At 34.4% G+C, this 26,579-nt stretch overlaps 1 protein-coding gene across 2 annotated transcripts in view; it reads right to left on the bottom strand.

Moving 5' to 3' along the window:
• Positions 1-26,579, bottom strand: part of LOC121408699 (transmembrane protein 131-like) — a 69,011-nt gene that overhangs the window by 12,276 nt on the left and 30,156 nt on the right. The window contains exons 6-22 of one of the 2 annotated variants that reach the window (XM_041600261.1): positions 18,767-18,880; positions 18,102-18,224; positions 17,464-17,544; positions 16,342-16,519; positions 11,417-11,535; positions 10,282-10,493; positions 9,524-9,680; positions 8,806-8,976; positions 7,824-7,925; positions 7,286-7,408; positions 6,420-6,611; positions 5,867-6,022; positions 4,494-4,569; positions 3,758-3,875; positions 2,363-2,498; positions 1,302-1,411; positions 419-494 (exon numbers count right to left, since the gene is read on the bottom strand). In XM_041600261.1, the coding sequence (XP_041456195.1) occupies positions 419-494; positions 1,302-1,411; positions 2,363-2,498; positions 3,758-3,875; positions 4,494-4,569; positions 5,867-6,022; positions 6,420-6,611; positions 7,286-7,408; positions 7,824-7,925; positions 8,806-8,976; positions 9,524-9,680; positions 10,282-10,493; positions 11,417-11,535; positions 16,342-16,519; positions 17,464-17,544; positions 18,102-18,224; positions 18,767-18,880 (2,244 nt within the window). The remainder of the gene's footprint in view (positions 1-418; positions 495-1,301; positions 1,412-2,362; positions 2,499-3,757; positions 3,876-4,493; positions 4,570-5,866; positions 6,023-6,419; positions 6,612-7,285; positions 7,409-7,823; positions 7,926-8,805; positions 8,977-9,523; positions 9,681-10,281; positions 10,494-11,416; positions 11,536-16,341; positions 16,520-17,463; positions 17,545-18,101; positions 18,225-18,766; positions 18,881-26,579) is intronic. The other variant, XM_041600272.1, reaches the window with a different exon arrangement.

Below are 26,579 nucleotides of genomic sequence, written 5' to 3'. Positions count from 1 at the left end.
TGAACATTGTATTAAATTTGGATGTCGTTATTCACATTTGATTATATTCTTTAACAATAATTTCATAGAGACAATATAATTCTTCATTACAGAGCATGCACAAATGTAGTATAAACCTGTCCATGGAGACCACCAATCTATTAAGACGTCTTTTACAGATTTTATTCCATAATCCCATTGATTGGAATATGCCCTCAAGGAACTTGTCAATAGAGACCAACAGTGTACAAAGTACATCCTTAGAAATGCAAGTTAACTGATCAGAGAAATTAAAAAACCACCTAAAATGGCATCCGTTTAAAAGGATTGAATTTAAGCTTTTTTTATGAAGAGTGATTTATCTAATTTATTTATGTTTCTTTGGATGGTCTTTACAGACAGGTTGACTGCATGATGGATGAGGTTATATTGATCTTACCTTATCTTTAACATCAGCTAGAAAGAACACTCCAGGATCATCTATTTCTATGAACTCTGGATCCATTTGCTCACTGCTGACACCAATCAAACAAGATAACAATAAACCTTATTAATATTCATGATTAAAACAAAGATTATATCAAATTAGGATTGCAAATCATTTTGAAATGTTAATCTAAATAGATGGGACGCAATTATCAAAACTTTGATCTAAAAAAGATGATATTTCATTTCATCAGGGTTTCTTTTTTTCACAAAAGACCATTTCATAGAAAAAATGCATAAATTCCAAACTGCATACACTGAGACAGTGTACTTCCAACTAAGCATGAAAAACCAATTAGAGTCAACTGGTCTCCAAGTCAATACAGGACACATGTATAATTATTACCGAGTCAACAGATCATAGAGACTTATATTCCTTCTTGTTAGGATGATATGGGAGGTAATTGAGCTACGAAAGGACAGTTGACTTTCTTAATCAATCCTGAAAACAAGGTAAAGCATGCTTCATACTGTGTGTTTTAAACAATACATACAAGGTATATCATAAGTTGCTGTATGAATAGAAACATTGAGATTGCAGAGTGCCAAGGCCTGCCCAGTTTTAGATAATTACTGTAACACCAAGAAGCAGGCCTGTGACTGATGTCCAATTTGGCCCTCGCCCTAAATTAAATTCTTAAAATTGATAGCAATTTCAATAAAGCATTCTAGAGCTTGGTCAGATCCAAACTTACTGCAACTTAGGGTAAAATCCAATCAGAGTCAATCACAGTCTGAGGCAGACTTTGGAAATTAATGTTAGTTATTGGTATTTGAGGGAAATCAGCTAATCAATTCAATACAAGGTCATATTCTAATTGTTTGAATGATATTACCTTTCTGTAAGTAGATCTAATGCTCCTCCAGGGTCTTGATAAGCTGAGATGGGAAGTAATTGAGCTACTACCAGTCTGTCTGTAGGATTCAACAAAGTCACCTCAGCAATCTAGAAAACAAACAATAAAATCAAAACATCAATACATCTATACAGGAATAGTTTGTAAAACCAGGATCTGACCTTTGAACTCTGCCCATCCCACATCCAATCTGACAGGAAGTAATTCCTAGAATGTTGGAAGCATCGGATTGGAGCCGGGATGCATCAGAGTAATTGGTACATCTACAGACTCTTGTTTGGTAGCTACAGAGTGTGAGTCAGACGAAAAATGTTAACACAGTTTGATGTGCCTTTCTGATTTCAAATAGTTAGTTCTTACAATTCATCTAAGTGTATGCATTGCACCCTTATTTTGAGGATGTTACTGATTCACTGAATAATTATATTATTTCATTTACAATAATTCTAAATACCTATTTGAATGATGACTGCAGTAAAAAAAATTACAACCAAACAGTAAGGTAAAAGAACAATACTAGTTAATTCAGCTAAATATCCTTACTTTCTCAAGGACACTACACAAATGCCAGTATTCTGGACTGTATATAATAATCTGATACTATGATTGTGTTATTATCTATAAAATCACTTTTTAAGCTGTTCTTTTAATTCCGTAGAGTAACCAAGGTGCTAATATCAATAACCATAGCTTTAACCAGGCCCCTATTGCAATAAACAAGCATTTCAAGGACTAAATACTCCTGTCAGATTGGTGTTTACTACACATTCACATTACCACATAACAACATTAATTCATGCATCACAGTTCTGCATCTATTAATCCAGTAAGTAATATTTGAAAGTAGTAATGAAACTACTGCAATATCCAGGATTTACAGTATATATGAATTAAACAAATTTAGAAAACAAACTGACTGAATAATCTATTATCAACATAAAATCTTTGAAATCCAAAACAAAAATTTCCACCAGTAATAAAATGGCAAAAAAAAGGAAAATACAACTTGAATTTTTCTAAGATGGCGTAGGTGAACTTACCGAAGTGTTGCCGATGTAGGTGAGAGGAAACCTAGCTTCTTGTTTATCTGCTAGCGTTGGCCACTCTAATTCTGCTTGTACTGTTATAGGTATCTGCTTCACTAAGTTGCTATTCAGATACATTGTGGTGTTTACACTGTAATGAAAGATTAATATAATGTTCAAGACAATAGGGGTTCCCACTCCCACGTTGGGAAAATTTTGGAATTTAAGGTATGCAAAACCCCATTTGACTGACAAATTGTACAAAAAGCTCTCCCTGCCTCTTCAGCTTTCTTGATGGTATCACCTAAGCCGGGGGTGGGGGGGCACTCGACCAAAAAAGTGGTAGGGGTGTGCCGCGGGCGAGAAAAAAAACGGGGGCCTTGGAGCGGGCTAATTGTAAAAAGGAGGGTCCTCGGAACGGGCTTCGGAACTACAATTTTGTGAAAACGGGGGTCCTTGGAACGGATCGCCAGCGTGTGAGTACGTGCGTATGTATCCCTATGGAACGGGTATGCGTGCATGATGCAGCTAGCGTGGCCTCCGCCGGGTGCGCTCGCCCAGAGACGATGGTCGGACAGCGCTCGGCGGCCGCTTTTCACCAAAATTGCAGCAGATCAATGCGACCGGAACGGCGTAACAAAAAATATGCGAAGCTTTGGAGCGGATTTCTTTCTTCTTTTTCCTCGATAAGAAAAAAATGCTATGCCTTGGAGCGGCTTTCTTTGTTTTTTTGAACTTGAACTTGTTGGAGACATCCTTGTCAATATCACTAACACGAGGGTCATTCTTCTCAACAGTCTTCATTTTGTAGTTGAAGAAATTACACCACACACCCTACAAATTCTTGTAAAATCCACGATCATCCAACTCAAAAACGCTGTACGTCCGGTCCGTATCACTTGCATTCAATGTAAACAAATACACACGTGCACATGTGCAGAAAGCTGCCAGCTGCATAGACAATGCACACGTACGGTACTCACACTGCACAATGCACCATTCACAACGCAGGCACTGCGGGCGGGATATGGTAGCCTCAAAGGGAATTTTTTTTTTGCTTTTTTCATTTTTTTTTCTTTCTAGAATTTCAAAATCCGCCGATCCGCGGAGAAATCTCATGCCTGTTAATCAAAGGATCCAGGAACCTGACTTTCTATTCTCAAATTTTTATGATGTAAACAAGATTTACATAAACATTCTCAAATCATTTGTTAGAAATTTTGTGTCATGCGACAATTATTTTAAAAAAATTTAACACTTAATTCAAACTTGTGCAATTTTGCTTCTTATCAATAACATGAATTAACAGTTATGAACATAAAAGGTTCAAACTTTAACAAAGACATTCAAAGGTCTACTACACAAAATAAAATACATTTTTAGCTGCAAACTCATAGCATGTTTACTGACCTAGTTTGCCCTGATTCTACCATCTTGTACCATTTATTACGTAGATAGTTGTAAGAAAGCTTGTCAATGTCCTGAGTTTCTTCAGGTAACGCAAGCGATGATAACCACATCTCAGATTCTGTAGGGAAAAATGACAAAGACAATCAAAGAGACTATTCTTTACCTTCCCTCAAAATTATAAAAGCTGTAATACTTGAAAAGTGCATGTGTCTACTGTCACAAATTTAGTATCACACAATCAAACACATCAACCTCTTTAATTTGAGTAATATATTTAAAGTACATTCTTCAATCATTTCTATCATTTTCTTGCAAATTTCTCTACCCCCCACCAAAAAAACTTATTTGCAAAGCATTAGCCATTACACCCTGCTCAGATAGGCATCAAGACAGTACTTTCTCAATGAAGTGAGAGATCAGTATAAACTTAATTTCAATAGAATTTGAGGTAGATCATAATCTTTGTCATGAATATTGAATAAGGCAGGTAAACCAAGCACTCAATAATACAGGGTGGACTAAAATTCTTCTTGTCTTAATTTAATTTATGAGAACACCACCCCCATTGGATAGTGCTGCAAAACTAAAACAGTTTTCATACCATTCTTCTTCAAGAGGTAAAGGGTCTTGTTATTGCCCATAAAAATTATCATGATAGGGTAATAAAGATTTATAAATAAATTAAGAGTACAGACATGTCCATCACTCTATTAAATAGTGTTAATAATAAACTTACGTTGTGAGTTTGGTGGTAAACCTACATAACAGTCGGTAGCACACTGCTTCCTAGAATCAAATACTATTCTCCCAATCTGTAAAAAAAAAAGATTTACATCAATCATGAAACTTGCGAAAACTTATGTCACTGCATTTCTTTCACAATTCCTTAGATTCAATTCATGTCTTTTAATGAAATTATCAAGAGATACACATCCTTGAACAACATTTACCTCAGACATGCCAACTTTTGGAAATCAGAATTAGGGAGGATTTGCAACCGCTCGACCCTTGCGGACGGGGTCCAGGAAGCTCTGGGTTTCTAGATGCTCTCTGGTGCAATCTGACCCTTATTTTGGAGCATTTCACATGTTTTTAAAAAAACATTGCTTCCACTTTTTAACATAAAAATTAAAGAAAAATATGCATTTTACATGTAAAAAAATGAGGGGACAATAGAGGAAAAGTACCTGTTCAACAATGATAATAGGGAGGAATTATAATAATCCAGTATAGAAAAGCTCAGCGCAGATATCGTCTTCCTCCTCGCTGGTCCCTTGCTTGGTGAAATCAAGGGTAAAAGCTGGAAGAAATCGTCTTCGCAATGTCCGTATTCCCTGAAATGTCCACGCTGCAATCTGTGCAAAATGCATGGTGAATTCCTCTGGTACTGGACTGTATTCAGTCTTATACTTCTGAGACCATTTCTTGGTCTTCTTTTGTTGATTGTCCGCCTTTTCGTGTCGATATGAACCCATCAATAGTTATACGCCGAAATCTCGCACTGATACTCCACCGCACGACTCGACAAATCCAGCGGCAGCGAGCGCACACGCCTCGCGAAGCTAGCCGGGCCTACCGGCCTGGTGCACAGTGGATTCCCGTTGGGCATATCACATGCACCAGCTTTTCACTGCTCCGTATTTGTTTGCCTTTCACACAGAATTTAGTAGCAGCGAACGTAATGGAGTTACTACATGCTACAGTTAGCAGACGATACATGTACTTTCAATCCACTTTGATGAATGCAAAAAAATTGTAATTTCGGGAGGATAAGGATGGTAATCGTAAGGGCGGGAGTTGGAATGAATTTTCGGGAGCCTCCCGATCAAATCGGGAGGGTTGGCATGTCTGTTACCTGCATTTGACATTTAAACTAATTTAGCAATAGTGTGAATAGCACTTAACAGAATTCTCATTTTGGGGGATACAACTCCAGATACCTGAAAAATATCTTTAAATAAGAATGTTTACATCGCTTGTTACATATGAAATGTACACAATAAGAAATTAAATATTTTCATGAAGGCATTTGCTGTTAACTCTAATGAATATGTCTTCCAAAAATTTAAAGACAGAAACAACTATTACGAGATCAAATAAACATCTTACCTTTTGTTTCTTGTGTGCATCTACTTCAACGCTGGTTACTTTGACAGGTGGTTTGTAGTAGAACCTATCATCCGGAGGGTCTGGTGCTATACTCTCTATTCTAAGCCTGTGACTGAAGCTGTTAGATACTGTGATACTCTGAGACTGAGTGTAACCCTAGAGAAATATGAATAAGGAGAAGATTGGTGTCACTTCATGTAACTGATGGCACATTAAAGACTTTAACTCACAAATACATCTCTCAATAAAAAAAAATGAAGACCTTCGTGTTGTAGTTCCTTTCCTGTCATCCATGTGGCTCTCTTTATCCTATGACTTGTATTTATTCTTTATGTGTGATCATAAAGTTGTTCATGCAAAATAAATGATTTCTATGTATGAAAACAGAAAACAATATACTTTAAAAAAAAACTTTGGGGGAGCTAATCATGAAAGGACATGTTAAGGGAATTTGTCAGATCTGATAACTTGTCAAATAAAAGATGTTGATGAAATGCTCCCCTGAATGCAGTATTAAAAGAAATGTACATATTTAACAAAATGATGCATTTACCGGGAATGATGGTTTCATAGTGATGTAATCTGGTCGTACGCTAAGGTACCCTTCAACAGTCTTCAAGGTGGCCATGATTCTTTTCTCTTCATACGCCGTCTTGAAGATGACCTCACCAACAAACTGACCTTCAGTCAATGGTGCAGTCACCGTCACAACAAAGTTTGCTACGTGACCTGCTGGTATAACAACCTGAAAGATACAATAAAAAATATTCTGATGTCAAATTATGGAGGTGCCAAGTTTAATGCTTTCTTACATGTAGCAGTCAAACACTCGTTTCAAGCCATTTTACTATCTTAAGATGATGATGATCCACAGCATTTACAATGCAAAACATTTGTTAAAAGAACATTCAGAGGTGAAGGCTAATCCAATTAAGTTAAGTACTACACATCTGCTGAAATAAGTGAGTTTTGAGGGATGATTCAAAGAGTTCAAAGTTGTCAATTTCACAGAGCGAAGAACATGTCACATGGATTATTAGTTTGGGCCACATTAACTATTCCCTTGAGTCAAATCAAGTGCAATATAACATGATTTCAACTACTGTGTTATTCCAGATTTCATCTAATGCTATAAAGCAGTTTCATACATACATCCCATCCCCTATATGTAGACCTTCTTCAAATGGCTGTCTGTTTTCTAGTTCACATAAAAGGTTGTAAAGCTCGCAGATTATCATGGCTTCAGCAGTATTTTGAAGTAAAGTAAAAATGAAGAAAATGAGGGGTCAAACGACTAAAAGGATTGTCATGGAATTAACTTATTTTACCAACTATATAAACTGCTGCCTTTAGAACAAGGTGACAAAGCAAGAAGGAACTACAATATTCATTAGTAATTATATCAAAGGATTGACTTACAGCTTTGGGTGAGGGTATGACTGTATCTTCACTTCCATCCATGTTGCTATCATCTATTCTTTCAATACTCCTCAGTAACATAAAACACTTCTCTAACGTACATGAAAACATCTCTAATGGAACCTGTAATGGAAGAAAATGTGCAACATATTTATAAATCAATATACTTTTAAGAATCAACTTTCATAATTCAGTTACTGCAAATTCACATTAATTAAGATAACAAATCTTTAATTTTCATAGTGGAAGTAAGAATAATATGAAATGTTTAGTCAAGTGTAGCATAATCACACAGCTGTCACTATCATTTTACTTTGATAAATTTTAGCAAGCAAGAAATTAAGGGATTAGAATTACAAAAATATAATTTTCAGCAAAATTAAACTGCAAAGTGATAAATATAATCGCTGTCATAATTCGATTTGTAATGCAAGAGACAACCGATCTACGTATTCCTTGACCTCTCTCTGTGTATGTAATATTAAACTTCATCAAATGCAAGATTAGTGAATGAATACCAAGTCAATATTTATCTTACCTCTACTGGATTATTGTTGACTACTTCTATTGTTGTTGTTCTTGTATCTGTTACACTCATTGTCCCAAAGTCAACCTTGTCCTTATCAGAGCTTACTGCAAACTATTCATTAAAACAAAAGAATGAGAAATATACATGAAAGAATTGTGAATTTTGAACATGATCTTCATCAAAAACAGTTGGAGATGCATGTTTGGAATTTTACAAAAATGAACTGATCTTTATCTGACTCCTGAAATATTACTAAAAGGAGTAGGTATATTCTATTTCCCCATTGCAATGCATTGATACTAGCTAGCAATGCGAAATGACTCATTAGTAGATAACCTTCTTAAATTAACAAGAATAAATACATACTACTTGAGACAGTGAATAATTCAGGGGACAATATAATTTCTTTTTATTACAAGAAAAAACAAAATTATCAAGAACTACTTACACAGTAAAATCATTAAAATGCTAAATTAAAAATCAACCAAAATAAGTAATTCTTATCCACTATAGTAGAGAAATACAGAAAAAAATTGATTCAAGATGTATGTACACATATTGAAATCCTTCTTCATCAAAAGCCTTAGGGCACAGACATCTGAAAATTTAATGATAGACTAAAGCTCTAAGAAAGGTGTACTTCTCATTATCATCTTTTTAAAAAATATGATGAGTAATGCTTCAAGAAGCCTCTTCTAACAGTTGAAATGACATTTCAAGCAAAAGCATTACCTTAAAAGCTTAGAACATGAATCAATGATGATGATCATGCAAATCAAGAAATATTTGATCACTATATATTTATTTTTTTCTGTTGTTTTTTATTGTAAACTCACATTGCTAGTCTTCTGACTTTTTGATGAGTATTGTTGAAAAAAAAAAATTGAATTTGAATTCATAAAAACATTGAGTAAACTGAGACTACCTGACTTTTAAAACTAAAGTATTAATGATATCAGGAGGTGTAAAATGCAATAAAATGTGAACTTACTTTTAACTTGCCCGTATAGGCATAGATAGGAACCGTAAACACTGAAGCATTGGTGTTAAGTTTCAGTGTAGCAGACACAGGTTGAGATGCGTTTGCTGGATTGAAGCGTAACACCAAATCACTATAGGTTTCTTGCGGTGTTATGGATACTGGTAAACTGACATTCATCACCTATGAACAAAAATAAAGTAATTATTTTAATAAGTCCAATCTCCCATAGAACATGTGCATGCATGTTTGACTTCAATTGGATAATCTAGTCGCTGGGAACTTTGTTAGTGCAATGGCAAAAATCTTATAGAATTCTTGCCAAGAAATGCCCCCCCCCCAAAAAAAAAAAAATAGTAATAATAATAATAAATACATAAATAAATACAGAAATAATGAAATAAATAATCAAAAATAAAATGAATAAAATAAATCCTGCAAAGAAGACTTACACATTTGTGACACCAAAGAAAATCTTTTCTGGAAAATTCAAATATCTCTACATCTATTTCTATGAATTTAGTTTGATATTTTATTTCTTGACTATATTGTAAAACTGTGTGTACTTCAAGAAACTTCATTCAATTCCAGGACAGATCTACATCATATTCTGAAATATTTAATAAAACAATATATGGAATATTACAAATACCAATTATCAGAGGTAGGCAGGGGGAGCTGATTGGTAAAAAAAAAACATTAAAAAGTGTCATTGGGTCATTATACTCACACTAAAAACCTCTTTAGCATCATCCACTAGTTTCATACTATGTAGAACTATTGAGAAGTTGAATAGATTTGTGAGTGATAAGTTCCTCTCTGCTGTATCTTTTGGAGGTGGGTCTGACAGATAAAACAAGGTGTTGTTCCTACTGTATCGAAGAATCCTGAAAAACAAAAAGGAAAAATTAGAATAAAAACATGTTTTAATAATCATTACAAGCATACCATAATACTTAATAATAAAGACTAAATTTACATAGATATGGAGCTTTTAAAGTGAAGTGTTGGTTTACAAATACCTCATAAATTCATCAACCCATCACATACAGATTAATAGAATTTCACCCCAAAAAATGACAGATGATACAGATACCAATCCTATGTGAAGCTGTCTTTTAAAAATAAAAAATTCAATCCATTCAATAATGAATTTTGAATAATTCAATGCCTTACAAATACCAATGTAAAATTATTACTAATCATATTTGTTTTTCTACGACTTGCAAATCCCCAAATTGATGAATCTCCTAAGGAACACACCCCATAAAACTAAGATAAGGACAAATGTTTTATTCCACTGTACCGATATTCAAACATGAAACTTAAAATTGTATTGTTTAGGGATGGAGTGAAAAACAGGCTCAGTGATACATTTCACGTCCATGGCCTTGACATTGGGCCGACCAATCACCTGTAATAAGGTTGGGAGGATTTCTCCAGCGGTATAGACTCCATTTCTGGTATTATTCATCAACTCTTACTCACCCTTGCAGTACATGTGCTTGATATGGAATCAGAAGTTTAAAGCCTTTTTCCTTTGTCTTGATAATAATCTTTCCTGACCACAGTCTCGTATGATTGGCTCTTCTAGGGTGAAAGGTCACATTGGCAACCCTGATGTGTGTGTCTGATGGCCGCAACCCCAACGGACTGAAATCTATTGAAATAGCCTGGTTTGCTCTAACTAACGATACAGACTGAAAGGTAAATATACAGGAAAAAAAAGATTGGAACCAGTTAAAGAGAAATTCCAGTAGTTGCAGTAAACACTGATTTCATGAGAAAATCTGTAATACAAGACTTAATTGTCAGAATGTCATCGAAGATCTAGATCTGGTACAGTTACATAAACTGAACTTTGTGAAATCTTGAAATCTACGCTGAAAAATGTTCAGACTGAAGATCCCCAACACAGATAAGCGCACGTGGGACAGTGTATAATTATTGCTTCGAATGTCGGGCCCGACGCTCTACCTGAATTCTGTGCTTATTTGCAGATTTCCAGAATCCTGTGGCACATATGTTTTACTTATACAAACAGACACTTTGGTGGTCATTTCATTGGATTCTGTACGAACTCATTTTGATATTGTTACCAAAACTAGCATTTACCTTTAAGGGATGTTCATGATTATTGCATTTTTAGCATGACATTCTTACAGACAAGTTTTAAGAAGGGTTTTTGTGTCAAGGTGCGAGGGGGGGGGGGGCTCTCTCTATATGAGAGCTGAATGCTATCAGAATTTTTTTCTAATTATTTCATATGTGGTGCAAAACAAAGAATATCTAGGTGAAAACATGCTAGATGATGAATAATTTGATCCACTGCTCTTCTACATAAAAATATTCTAATGTAATATGCAGGAGGGTTGGGATAGTATTCTAAATAAAATGAAATACCACAATCATGAACACAGCGATTCATCAATGATAAACAATGATTAATGTTTGTATTACAATGTATTAATATCCAGAAGAAGAATGTTATCAGTTTATATCACAAAAATTTGGTTTGATGAAAATGACACTTATCAATGCATACATGAAGTTTGGACCAACAGGAAGTCTAAAGATGGGATTGGTTTATTCATGTCATAGAAATAATTAATCAGTAACTTACCGATATATGCACGACTTTTGGACCCGTATTTAGTAAATAAAGGGGAATGGTTTTTGGTTCATCTTGGGTGCGTAGAGTTCCAAAGTCCATCATTTCCAGAGAAGAATAAATACCAGGAACTGAAAAATATAAACAATGTTATCACAGATTAACACCCAGAAAAACACAAAAACATGTGGAAATAGTGAGGGAAACAGATGGAAAAATCATTAGAAAAAAGGTTAGCATGACCCATGTTACAATCCTATAGCATACTGATTCATGATTCATTAAACAGCTACTACACACTCACAGAAAAGTGTCTATTAAGACTTAATCAAAGTCATTCTATGAAAATGCATTGCACATCCTATATTTTTAATTATGATAAATGATTAATAAAGCTCTTATAATGGTACTACACAATCCAAGAAAAGTGTCTATTAAGACTTAATCAAATTCATTCTTTCGATGACAAAGTATTCTACATCTTAGAAAAATGTATTGATAAATGATTAACAGAGCTCTTATAATTGTACTTCATCTACTTCAAAGTCTATCACCTTTCTTGTTTGATCAATGTTTAATTAATTTCAATCATTAGAATAGAATAGAAATGGTTTATTTGAACAAAAGAAATCATTCGCGGCCCAAAGGCCGAATTACAGATTTTTCAGACAAATACAAAAATATACATAAAAATTACAACATAATGAGAAACGGGAATTAGAAACACACACAAAAAAAAATAATCACATGCCTGGGGTAAATACATACATACGTTCTTGCCAAATCAGTCATCATTGTAATAAAATCATTTTATAACCATTTACTATTTGATTCATTATCATAATTTATCTAAGATTTGATTGTTATTATTTTCATCATTACTATTAATATCATATTTAACTATCCTTTTATTATTCACATTATCATCATAACAAATTGAGTATTGCACATAGAGAAACATTGACACTTTGTATTACTTTTGCTTATCTTTTACTTTTGACAGATCTTCTATATCAATTGAAGTGGGACAGATGAAAATTTTTACGTTTTCACTAAACAATGATTAAATATTCATGAACATGATATAAAACATGATTAACAGGGAATATTCTAAAAACCCACACCTACAATTAATACAATTAATTCAATTCAGTGTTAATTTATTTCAGAATAACATGGAACACATTTACATCAATGCAGTATGTACTGTATGTAGTCTACATTGCATGTTCTTATGTCTTCTTATTTGCAAGGCAATTTCTTTTGGCCTTCTTCACTGCTCATATTTCAATAAAAGCTTCATATTTGATTTCAGTGGTTGCCATAGTAGCAGCATGTATGGTATAACAACATCTTCAGGCATCGATACTGCTTATAACCCAGGGCCTCGGGCTGTCTAAAGCTGAAGAATGAATTTCATTAAGTACCAGCCAATGTCCTCATCAATGCTCTCTTCAATTAGAGAACTTGATATTTTGAATGTTTTCCTTGTATCACCAAAGCTCATTTCTGGGCCAACAAATAGGAAATTAAAATAGAGACTATTTCTTTGTGATCAATGCACCATTTATGGAAGTAACTGTGTATTGTAATCACTGTCAGTTTTCTTACTGAATTTCTAGCAAAGACAACATACTTCTTCATACACCCTTTCATTATTGCTCTTAAATGCTAGAAATGAAGTTGAACACAATTCTCTTTTACACTAAAATTCTGATCAATATCATACGGCCTTGTGTTTACAACACCTTCCCCCAATAAAATACAACAAAATATGAGTAATAATGTCTGTAATAACAGTAGAGAGCACACACTGTGTGGGTAATAAAAAGGAGACACCCTGGAAAAATACACAAATCATACCAATTGATTGTACACTTCATAAGCATAATTGTCAACACATAAAAATCAATTCAATCAATTGTAAAACTCAGCCACACGATTGATTACAATGCATTGTGATTACTAGACCCTGGTAAAACACATCTTTGCACATCTGGTTGTAAACCAAGCAAGCGTCTGTCTCTTCGCTTTGTCAGGTGTTACCAGCGTTGGTCCATGTTTATACAGACGTATCAATGGCTGGGCTACCATGACATAAGCAAACTTCTCCTATTACTTTACAATCTCCCAGGTACCACAGCCCTATGCAATGCTTAGTCAGGATGACAGTATGCAATGTGCCTGACTAAAGGAACACTCCGATTTAATCCCTGAAAATACAGTTTATCCAGGGGGCCATTTCATAAAGCTGTTTGTAAGTTTAACCCTAAATAGACTGGGCTATTTCAACGCCTAGAAGACTGGGAGGGGGACTGATTCAGCCCCCCTTATAATCTTGGCTGTCGACCGAAATTTGGCATGCGCCTTACCCATGGCATTATCAACAAAACTATAATATCAAATTCTGTAAAAAAAATCTCATTGCTCATTAATTATGCTAATTTATGCGTAAAATCATAATTTTGATCTAATTAATAAAATAATGCCCCTAAAATGCTAATTTTTGTTTCACATACTCTAGATTGGCATCTGATCAAATTTATTTTTAAAAATTTCAACATCACATTTATTTTCTTATGTTTTCTAAATTTCTTATGTATTTCTTTGTATTTTGACTTTTTGTTTTTTATTGTTTTTTCAATGGAAATTGTCGGGGACTTCATTTTGACCATTAAAAAGATAAATTTAATTGATTTTAAGCAGTAAAAGGAAAAATAATGATACATTTATGAATTTTGGCTAAAAACTCTACTTGCATTGGATTTGTACACAAATTCACGTTTTTGAGTAATTTTGAATCTGCATGCACTTACGAAATGTTGCGTAATTTTGGAACCGCGTACCCGGGGGTCACAATTTTGGTCTCAAAAGTTGCGCGAGACTTGAAAGTAAAATGTCAGCGAGCGACGCGGTCAAAAAATTTCAAGCGGCGGATTTATTGCGAAAAATGTCGAGGGGGGCTGAATCAGCCCCCCCAGTCTTTTTAGGGTTAAGAGTGACTTGAGAAACGAATGGTGATCCTTTCTTGTGGTAAAAGAATGACATTCACCATTAAATGTTTATTGGTGATTATTTAGCCCATAAGAAAGGTTCACCAGTCATTTTTAAAGTTGCTCTTAACTTACGAACAGCTTTATGAAACACCCACCTGGTCTGAAGTAATTATTCACTAGTTTCAGTAGGCCTACATTTTAAATGACTACACAGACCTACATATATGCATGTAAAGATGTAAATGCGTGACTAAAATAATAAGGAAACAAATATTCAATCTTGGAGTCTACTATCCATATATATTTCCTTCACTATGTGTTTTAGAAGAATGATTTATAGCAGACCAAGAATCAATATTTTCTCTTTAATTTTGGAGGAATAAAAAATAAAGAAAAACATCATCAAACCCAGGGTTTGACTACTTTTTCTTTTATTTTTAATTGAAGTTGTCTTTCATCTGTATAAAGATACTCTAGTATGTAGATAGAATATTGGCTCCAGTATTCTAGCTTGATGATGCTGATAAAAAGGCTTGATGATCATTAAAAAGATACATAAATATGAAGCACATGTTTTCTATTCCCCTGGTATGTAGGCATGGCAATGGATATGATAGCGCTAATACATACATCCTATACTACCCTCCAGTGACAGAAGGAAGCAACCCTCATTCATTTCAAAACTAACTTTTTTCTTTATTTGGGATATTTTCTGTATGTTCTACACCATGCTATTAAATGGAGACACATAACACCTAATGATATACCTGTAAAGCTCTTAGTGACGTCATTCCAATGTATTAAGCATTATATGAAAGAAGAATAATAATCATTTTTCTTATTTTCGAAATCCAAGCATTTCAAAAGCAAGTAACTCTTTGATATAATGTGTGATGTAATATTTTCACATAAAACAAAGTCACATTTCCTCACTTTTTAAGAAATTCATTCCACAGAGTTGCTTCCTTGTGTCAGGGCAGTACTTCTATACCTGTAGTATTCCCTGGCAAAACGTATAACTAAACCGAATAGTAGACTTACAAAAACATTGTGAAAACATATTTGGCTTGGGACAAAAGGAGATTTTAGAGGATATTTGCTCCATGTAACTCTTCATCATTGACAGTAAGACTTAGAGAGTTATTTATTTGTATCTAAAGGAACCGTTGCTGTGCTAGCGCCGTGAGCGTCTCTGGACGGTGTGCGCACTCAATTAGATATCACTATTATTATTTATTTACTTTTCACGTTATATTTTGTATAGCAATTTAAATTAAATACTTTGTAACTTCCGTAGGTTTCCACTTCAGCTGGTAACATTTGATATTTGTCCTTCTTGCTGGATCCTGGAGAAGCCATATTATGGCCATAACAGATCATTATCAAGCTAGTCAAGACGCCAGAGCAATGATGCATGAATAGTTACTACTTTTAATTTACCATTAACTTTCCTGCCATTGTAACAACACTCAACAAAATTGAACATTAAAGAATGGCAATTAAGACTTTCACAAAAATCTAAAGCCAGCCACCATTGTGTGCCAATTATTTAATAAACTGTACAGTGAAGCTGTGGTGAGAACAAGGGCACTCTCAATATTGAAGAATAGCACATATTTAAACATTTCAAGATTACTTTATCTCTCAAAATGCATAGGTGCCATTTCTCAGAGCACTGTTGGCAAAGCAGTGAGACCTTATCTCAAGCTAATTATAAGAATATCAAGCCAAAGTAAAAGGTCTATGGGGAGCACTTCTTTAATTCATGTTCACCAATCAATAAATTAAATCAGGAGATTTTTCTTTTCAAATTATGAATGATACGCCCAACTCTACAAATAAAATTAATCTGAGTTCAAATTTCCTTGATCATGAAGGAATACTATTCACTAATCGTTTGATCAATAGGGCTTAAAAACACATTTTTATGTATTTCCTTACCTGATGAAACTTCAACTTCTACAGGTAGCATGAGAAACTCTCCCTCTTCTGCCTCTAGAGGGCCTTGTTTATGTGTTGTTCGGTTGGTCCTGATACGGATGAATGCCGTATGGTTGTTTTCGGTCCGACCCACAAAACTAGCCCTCATCACAGACTTTGTCTGGTATGGTGCTATCTCCTGCAAAAGAATAAAATAAGCATTAGATAAAAGCAATTGCTTATGTTGAAGAACCATTGGAAAAAAGATATAGTATTACTTCCATTAATAAACCTTTATTTTGGTACAAAAAAAGAAGTTTGATCTGTACCAATAGACCGAATAACTATGTTTTATAAAACAAGTTATTCTTGACAACCAGACACTGAACTGGATCTAAGGACTTATCTGCAACCCTGGATGAAGAATTTACCACTACTATGGATGAAAGGAATTACTCACTACCTTGGATCATACTTTACCCACTACCCTGGATCTATGGACTTACTCACTCCCCTAAATCTAATGACTTACCTACTAGCCTAAATCTAAGGACTTACTTGCTACCCTGGATCTAAGGACTAACCCACTACCCTGGATATAAGGGCTTACTCACTACCCTGGATGAAACGACTTACCCACAACCCTGGATCTATAGGACTTACTACCCTGGATCTAAAGACTTACTTCCTACCCTGAATCTAAGGACTTACCTGCTACCCTGGATCTAAGGACTTACCCACTACCCTGGATCTAAGGACTTACCCACTACCCTGGATCTGAGGACTTACCTGCTACCCTGAATCGAAGGACTTAACTGCTACCCTGGATCTAAGGACTTACCCACTACCCTGGATCTGAGGACTTACCTGCTACCCTGAATCGAAGGACTTACCTGCTACCCTGGATCTAAGGACTTATCCACTACCATGGATCTAAGGACGTACCCACTACCCTGGATCTGAGGACTTACCTGCTACCCTGAATCGAAGGACTTACCTGCTTCCCTGGATCTAAGGATTTATCCACTACCCTGGATCTAAGGACTTACCCACTGCCCTGGATCTAAGGACTTACCTGCTACCCTGGATGAAATGACTTACCTACTACTCTTGATAAAAGACCTACTACCCTGGATAACTTACCCACTGATTTCTGGGTGCTTCCTGTGAACCTGATGGTAACTCAAGATGCAAGTCTCCTCCACTACTGTACATTTCCGTAACCTGTGAAAAAATGATACAAAACAGATATACTTCATTTAAAACTTTCATAAACAAAACAGGACATATTTTGTAACATTTCCTTATATCTAATCAAGGAAATAAAGTGTATGGGAGAAAAGATTACTCTGAATGGAAGAAATAAAATGCCTTCAATTCTAACCTCACTAAAGCATACCAAATCTGAAATTGAACAAAAATTTAATATCAGACACTGTGTAACTGTTTGGCAGAATAAACAACACAATTACTTCACTGTTATAGCACATTTTATTTCATTTGAAATCATCTGCACCAGATCAGTCTGAGGACATACACAGTCATAAAGTTAAAATGACCAATACTGTTATGGATTTCAGGGAATAATTTTCCTTGTATTGCATCACGTATTTCTTCACAATTTTCGCATACTGCAACAAAATCTTTGTGTAGCAAATTCTACAGAGGGCTTTACAGAATGTAGTTGACAGCTTTTCTCTTTACAACCAAAGTACTTATAAAATTGGGTCAGCAAAATTATTCCAAGCATTAACCAAAACATAAATAAATCAATTACTTACCATGAGACCTGAGCTAAAAGGGTTGTGCATTTTTATTAAAGGTGAAAAGCTGCTGTTGAGAGGGACTCTTGCGCCCAAGAACGGACGCAATCGGTATGGATTGGGTACACCTGTGCCAAACACCTGAGACAATGAAGGTTTTAAAATAGTTATTTAATGATTGATTTCAAAAATAGATATAACAAACTGACGTCTTCTGTTATTCACACTGCACAACTGTTATAGCAATTCAACACCTCATGAAATACATGTAGCTTCTTAGGAGCATTTAACCTTAAACAATTACTATGGGACAGTTTCCTCTATATTTCAATCTTCATCTTTGCCAAACACCCAGAAAAAATGAATGGTTTTAAAAATATATATTCAATGAACAATGGCTTTTAAAAAGATGTCTTTGCAAATTTAAAAAGATCAAACAGCCATCTACTCTATCTCTTGACTCTTCATTGACAACAACATGCATTTGTTAAAATGTTGTACCAATTCAATTCTTGAAATAGCATAAATATTAAAGACAAATTCTTATGAGCATTTATCAACTTTCTTTAATCACTCTGAGACAGTTCTTCCATATTTCAATCTTTTGAGGACCTAATCTTATCTAGGAATCTTTTTATAATAAAAAAAGAGATAGTTTACTGTATTTTTCTTTATTTTCTCACCTGATACGGTGTTGTACCAGCACTTGTGCGAATAAAAATTGTGTTTTCTACATTTCCAGGCAATCTGGCTAAAAAGACTACATCAAACGTAGTATTCCCATCTGGTGGTAAAACCTAAGAAAAAGACAAAAGAACAGACTATGGTATAATTTGAGACTTCACAGGACTGTCCATACATGTATTACTTGCGGAGAAAATTGATGCATTGTTTATGTGTTTGTGTGGCTGCTGTACAATTCAAACAAACTAGTTTCCACTAAACTTGTTTTAGGAAGGCAGTGAGAACGGTGTCAGAGATCATGATACAATATAAGTACATGTAGTTTTCATTTATAAGCAATGTAGGTAATCATCATATGTACAAGTACAATTTTCTTAAACATGTACAGCATGTGCAGTTTTGTCACATGTATTTTTCCCATGCAAGGCATTAGTCATGCTGAGTCAATGTTAATATGAGTTGAGAAATGAGGCATGACTACATGTACTATAATCAACTAGACTTAAACTGTCCCAAAAAGAAAAAAAAATCTTTAAAAAAAAACAGCTAAAACTTTGTACTGGGGTGATGCTTCTTCCATCAGCACATTTGATTTGGTTATCACTTTTATATTTTACATCCCATTTATTTCCATGATAAAATCTTTATAATTATCATTCCACCAAACCATCAAAATAGTAAAAAATATAAATATATACATGTATAACCATGCAAGAGATCTGGAATACTTTTTCTAAGAAAAGGTTAACTATCATTTATTTACTATTCTCAGAAATTAAAAGCAAATAGAATGAACAGGAAGAGGAAGTGGAAGCTAATTTATCCTAGACGAATTCTGTCAACTATATCAACCTTTTCCTCCTCTTCTCTGAATCAAAGACTGTATATATCCATTGACATCCAGTCAATAGAATTCAATTCAAATCAACTCACATTATCTAAACAACCATTCTTCCTTTTTAGGAAGACAAACTACTTTGTATCAAGGTTATGACTTTAAAAGAGAAACGTGTAACTAAGGACTAGAGTAAACACAAAGCCTGTGTCACGATGGATTGATACAGAAGTGACTGGTTGAGAAAAGATTTCAAAATGGGAAAAAGTTGAAGATCAGAAGAAAACAAAATGCCCTTGATAGACCTCCATACACTATACTATTGCAAAATGTCAATTCTATTGAAAGCCATAAAAGGGCCTATTGCAACATATTTCATTATTGCTAAAAACCTACTGTATTTCCATGATTTATAGGATTTTTGAGAACGTTTCTTCATTACAAAACCCTTGTAAAAATTGCTGAAACCATCCAAATTTTCTCCATACCTCCAAACAATACATGTAAACACACAGTGGTTTCAACATAGAGCAAGCGGGTTTTAACGCTCACGCAAACAAAACACACTGCCCCACGTTTGCCCACACTCGTGTAGACACACACCCCCATGTATGCACAGTTACACACACACACCAACAAATTCAGATATATTTTGATTTGCACGAATAGTTCTCAATAAAGTACAAAGTCTACTCTATGAATTCTAGTCACACAACAAACAAGAGGGGAGAGCTGTAGTATGAATCATACATAACAATCAGATTATTAGTTTCTTTCCCCTCAAGTCTGCTTTTAGGCAGAGATTAGTCCAGATTGGACCTTGTTGTTTGGAAGTGCCCTTTCCCAAAAGCTAACATAGAGGGCACATGTCTCCCAATCTCTAATCAGCGACAATCCACTCATCTTCGCTCCCCACCAAGGTCCAGTACAAAACTTTGCTGCATCAGAAAAGCTAAGCGTCAATCAAACAAGTTACACGGTAGGGGGTCAGGTGCCCTAGTCTCACACACCAAACAAGACACATTTTTACCCAAACAACTTCACCTCAAACAGGATGAAAAATGCAAAGTTGTGTGTTTTTTTACACTGTAATCATAAGACTTCGTGTTCATGCACTTAAGAAATATCTATTCAGCGCCTAATTTCTCCCTCGCCAAAAGATTCCACCCATGAACCAAGTAAAGTTTGAATAAGTAGACTACACCAGTTGCAAGGAGACACCAGCTGGTAAACGTCTCTGGCTCAGGCAGTAATCAAGAGATGCTGACCCCCTCCCCCATCGTGGTCAATGGGCAGTGGAGGGTCAGGGGAAACCAGACCAGTAGCCTACAGGTACGACTAGTCTCTTGTACCAAACTTTTGCTTCCACTCAAATACAAGTTTACCCCCAAGGACGATGAAAATACACAGATGTGACCGATGTTCTTCAGAATGGACATATACCGCCATGATTATTTGATATTCAAATTTTGTTCTATTGAAATGTTCTCTTACCCAATGATTTCGTCCCTTGAAAAAGTATTACAGTTTATATGACTAGACTACAAAAACCAGGACCCTGTGGCTTCCATGAAATGACCTCCTGACCTCCATGATAAGGGGCAGTCAGTGTAATGTAATTCATACATGCACTGAATGTATGGACTCCATAATTGGAGTCCTATAGTATTTCTCATTCATCTAAATGCCAATTCGTCCATTTGCCAACTTTCTATTTGGTCTACCATCAATACGTCCTCTCACCACATGGTCTAGTTTGATGTCATTCCGTCTAATAACCAGTTGGCCAATAGCCATTTAGTCCATTTACCATTTGGTCTAATTAGACTAAGTGTTGTGCAAAATGAATGAAAATAAAGTGGAAATCAAGCAATTATTATATTAGACCGATGTGACACAAAATGGTCACAAACGGAATGGTGAGTAGACGTAGTGATGGACCAAATCAAGTAAGTTTTTTCATCATCAAGAGATCGAAAATGATATAAATAATTCCAGCAACTACCAATTCTGTTCAAATTTGATAAACTTCATCCTTCCTTGAGCTATTCAATTTGATGGAAAATTGTATAAGTTAGCAACTAGATCTAACTATCAACAGTGCATTCAGTAATCATTTAATAAGTGATATCAATGAAGGAAAATGAATTGTGATTGAATTACACATTATTAAACGAATATACAATTAATTGCGAAACCATGCCCTGAGCTGAAAAAGAGATTCACTGGAAAACTGAACATGTCTCCATGGTAATAAAAACGGCTCTAATTGTGTTTTCTTCTAAAATGCCCCCTCCCCCAAGTATTTTTTACCGTTACATATGTAATGTAGAATAATGTTTAAATCATTCACTTGACATTAATAATTATACTTGCTTATATAGCGCTTAACACTTACTGTGTCAGAAGTCTCTAAGCGCTCTACAGTATATGCAGCATAATTACCCTGGCTTTAGCAGTGCAGCTATTATACGCGCGCTGCGTTTCAAGGAATAATTTCCTGCTAGGTACCCATTTACCTCACCTGAGTTGAGTGCAGCACATTGTGGATCAATTTCTTGCTGAAGGAAATTACGCCATGGTTGGGATTCGAACCCACAATCCTCTGTTTGAACAGAGTCTGGAGACTAATCCACTGGGCCACATATATATATATATATATATATATATATATATACGGTCATGCGTCATGAGGTCGCCCCCCCCAAAAAAAAAAGAGTGGTGCTGTTACATATTTTGGCTACGTGCTATAGTAATTCTTAATTATTTTCAAAAGCATAGAGGCTATTCCAACAAATTTAGTATCATTTTAAAGCTGAATTAATAAGGCAATAGCCTGGAAAGTTTCATTGCTGTAGACTTTATAGAACTTAGTCAGGACACCAGAGGTGATGAGGGGTGGTGCCGGAAGCGGCGCCGCCTGTACTGGGAAAACGCATTTTTTGTGCAAATTTTGGGAAAACATCAATATTTTTGTCAAAACTTGGCCTAAACCTACAAACTTAGTATCAAATTAAAGCTAACATACTCTACTTTACTTTCTAATGATTGAAATATAGATTTGACCATGTCATAGACCTGTGTGATAAGGTTGAAACATAAAAATCTGATAAATTTGCAATGTCTTAATTTTGACATTTCTTCCAGATTGACACATTGTTAGCACTATTACAAAAAAAAACACTTCCTTCAATTCTGAGGGGATGAAAATACTGCTAAGTATTAAGGCAAATCATCCAAATTATTAACTGAAAAAGGTCAATGAACTTTAAACATCCAGAAAATGTGTTCCAAATTTTAGAAGGTTTAGCATCTTGACTGATGTATTATTACACATTCATGTATACATATTTCACTAAATACACACATTGACATTAATAAGTGTCTGTGTGAAATGGTCAAATGGACATAGCCTACCTTAAATGCTATCATACCAAAGGACTGCATACTATATTTTGGCTTTGAACTCATCAAAACCCGCCATGGCTTTAAACAATCAAACACAGACTATGTGGATATAATGTGTGCAATTGCACTTTAGAAACTTCTTTCATGAAGCTGCAGTAGTCATATAAATTTATGCATGTTTGTACATACAGCATCTGCAAACTTGTTTCAGTCTTTACTCCTGAACCTATAGACATTGTCTCTTGCATGTCATCATCACTTGGCGGATCATTGTAATAAGAGCCTCGGTAAGCAAATTGTGTACATGTAGCTTACATTTCAATTGTTACTTTTCCTTTGAATTGTTAATGTACCTACATGTACCATCAATTCCTTTTATAATGTTAATAACTTATAAATTCTGATGTACAAGGCAAAGAAAACCCAACAAATGTTGGTATTGCAAGCATTATACATAACGCCTGATATATAGTATACGATTCCTGAAACGCATGATTTTGGGGGGCTAAAGTCGGGGTCAATTTTCAGATCATTAATTAAACATGAACCCTCCACAATTATATATTGTTAGAAAGGTCTGAATGTGATCTGTCATAATATAGCATTATTTTTGTCATGGGGGACTACACAAAATTTTATGACAAAAACCATGAGATTAAAAATATATCAGAATTTTCCTATTCAAGTCCATGTAAAACTGTCGCCTTACACACTGTTATACCTAATGCTATTTTTGAGTGCAGATTTTGGATTTCTTGTGCAATTTCCTTTCAGAAAATGTATACTTTTGCTATCATCGGGTGTATTCTTTGTCAGATAAATTTTTTTAAAGTTGAAAGTGCATCGCGAAAGCAAAAATCACCATGTAACGCAATATATATATATATATATATATATATATATATATACACTTCGGGAATTCTATCCTTTGATGAACCTCCAGTCAGCCTTGTGACTTTGTGTTTATTATTATATGCATGTATATATGTATATTATATTATATGTTTTTACTTTTTAATATTGAACATGCATTGGTCACCTAAATGGAGTCTGACATGGTCTGACAATCATTTGATTAAAAAATAGCAACAAAAAAGTAAATAGTACGGACCTCCCTCATCAACGATGTAAAAAACGGGCCGAGAAAATATCTCCTCGTTTTTTTTTATAATAAGATAGCAAATAGTTTAAGGACCTCACTCATCACTGCTTTCGAAAAACAAGCCGATCCACTACTTTCTTTTTTTACTTGGCCTAATATTATTTTGCTTGTTGGAACAAGAAGATGACCTCAATTTTTAAGTGAATACTTTTTTTAGCAAGAAAGTGTCCCTCTATTTGGAAAATTCGATATCTGCCCCAATTAGTTTGATCAGGGACGTGTCCCTGGTTTGATATGCATTATTTTTATTGAAAAAAAAATGATTTGAAATACATCGTGTGCACATGCATGTCATTCTGAAAATTGATTCATCAATTAAGTTCCTAAAACTTGCAAAGACAAAAAATATCATTAAAATGTTGTATGGATAATATGAAAAGGTACATAAATGGTTTTCGTATTGCTTTAATACATTTTCCTAACTTTAAACAGCGACACAAAAAACATTGTAAACATATTCTAATACTAATGTCTGCAACCATACATTTTGATATAATTTGAAACAAAATTGGAAAATATAATCGTTGTTAATGTTTAGTATTGTAAAAATGTTAAGAAAGTGTTGCAATGGTATCATCTAGTGTTGCAAGTGAATGTTTTCAAAAGTTTAATGTACTTTCAAGGTGGTTCACCCGACTTTATCCCACTGATAAAATATTCTATCCCATTCTAATCCTATCCTAATCTTAAACCTAATATCATTCTATATCTTCACCTATCCACTAAAACCTGTTGATTCCTATATGAGACAACTTTCCGATACCTGGCAGAATAACATTTTCCATATATTACCTTGAAAATTATATGTTAATCAGGCTCCATTTGTGAAACTTTAAACAGGTAAGTAAACATAATCACGTATATTATATAAGCTGAAATTTTGGTCATTCTCTAGTTAATGAATATGTCCAGATGGCCAAACGTTTTCCCAATGTTGAATGTTTTCCCAACGTTGGCATAACGTAATTTATCTAACAACCCAGGAACAAACTACATTCCAACGTTGTACCATCGTCACAATTGTGTGGTTTTAGCGGCGCTCTCATATAAAAAAGTATATGTGCCAATCAAAATTATTCTATCACATCAAAAAATGTTTTCTTTTATTATTTTCAGTAGATATTACCTTTAAATTTAAGAATAGAGAAATATAAGGGCGTTCATTGGATAGAAAAGATTTCGCAAGCGCACGCAAGCTTTGTCATGTTACATTTAATAGAAGTCAAAAATATGGTATAACTCGAAAAAAATATCAGCATCATTTCGCATTGGTAAACACCAGATGATGGCGGAAAGTGCAGTGCAATTATAGATATAATATATGATTTAACATTAATGGTGATGTCTATGAATTAGAAGACATGTCTCATTATAGTTTTGTGTATAGTAATGTGTGTTGTACATTCATTCGCACTTCAGGAAAACCTTTTTTTTTCAAAATGTTGTTATTTGAAAAAAAAAAATGTATTATCATAATTTTGTGAGAAAGTTTTCTGTTTCGACACCCATTGCATGATAATTATCTGTTGCTTAAAGGACAAGTCCGCCCCATAAAAAGTTGATTTGAATAAAATGAGAAAAAAATAAGAATACTGGAAAATTAAATCAAAATCAGATGCACAATAAGAAAGACATTTTTAAATCTCGCTTTACAATGTTCATAAAACAGTTTTATTCACATCCTGGACGGTATGCAAATGAGGGGACTGATGACATCACTCAACTTTGTATTTTATTATATGAAATATTAAATATTCCAATTATATCCCTGTTGTCTTGTGAAACAAAGTTTTGTTCCTCCCTGAACATATGGTATTACCATTGACTTAACAATTGGTTCGATCTACTCGGTCCTTATTGTCAAATCTGTTAAATAAAATTGACATATATTTTATAATTCAAACAATATACATGTAATACAAAAATGGTGAGTGAGGGACATCATCAATAAAACTCTCTCATTTGCATGTCCGAGTTGAGCATATATCTCTTTTGTTAAAACTAATGGAAAGTTAGTAACTATCAGATTTTGATGACATTTTCACCGTTGTGCTTGTTAGAGTTTTTCGCTATTAAAAATCAACAATTTTCTGGGGTGGACTTGTCCTTTAAAAATCATATCATAAAATTGTCAAAATTAGGATGTTTCTGATTCATTTTTAAAACATTCAACAAATGAATGCATATTTTTTGTGAGTTTTGAAAATATATAAATTTGCATATTTAATGAGTTTCAAAATTCTGTGTTGAAATTTTGTATCACCACCTAAAGTGATCATATAAAGCAAATTAAAATTGATCAACAAATGATGTAGCCTATAAGTTTAGTGAACCTCATGTATCTCTACCAGATGGAAAAAATCAAAATCGGTCAACAAATAAAGAAGAAGAGGCATTTCCTGTGATT

The sequence above is a fragment of the Lytechinus variegatus genome, chromosome 1, assembly GCF_018143015.1.
Source record: "Lytechinus variegatus isolate NC3 chromosome 1, Lvar_3.0, whole genome shotgun sequence".
Taxonomy (NCBI): Eukaryota; Metazoa; Echinodermata; class Echinoidea; order Temnopleuroida; family Toxopneustidae; genus Lytechinus; species Lytechinus variegatus.
The sequence above is the reverse complement of the archived record's forward strand: the minus strand, read 5'-3'. Positions and strand labels throughout refer to the sequence as shown.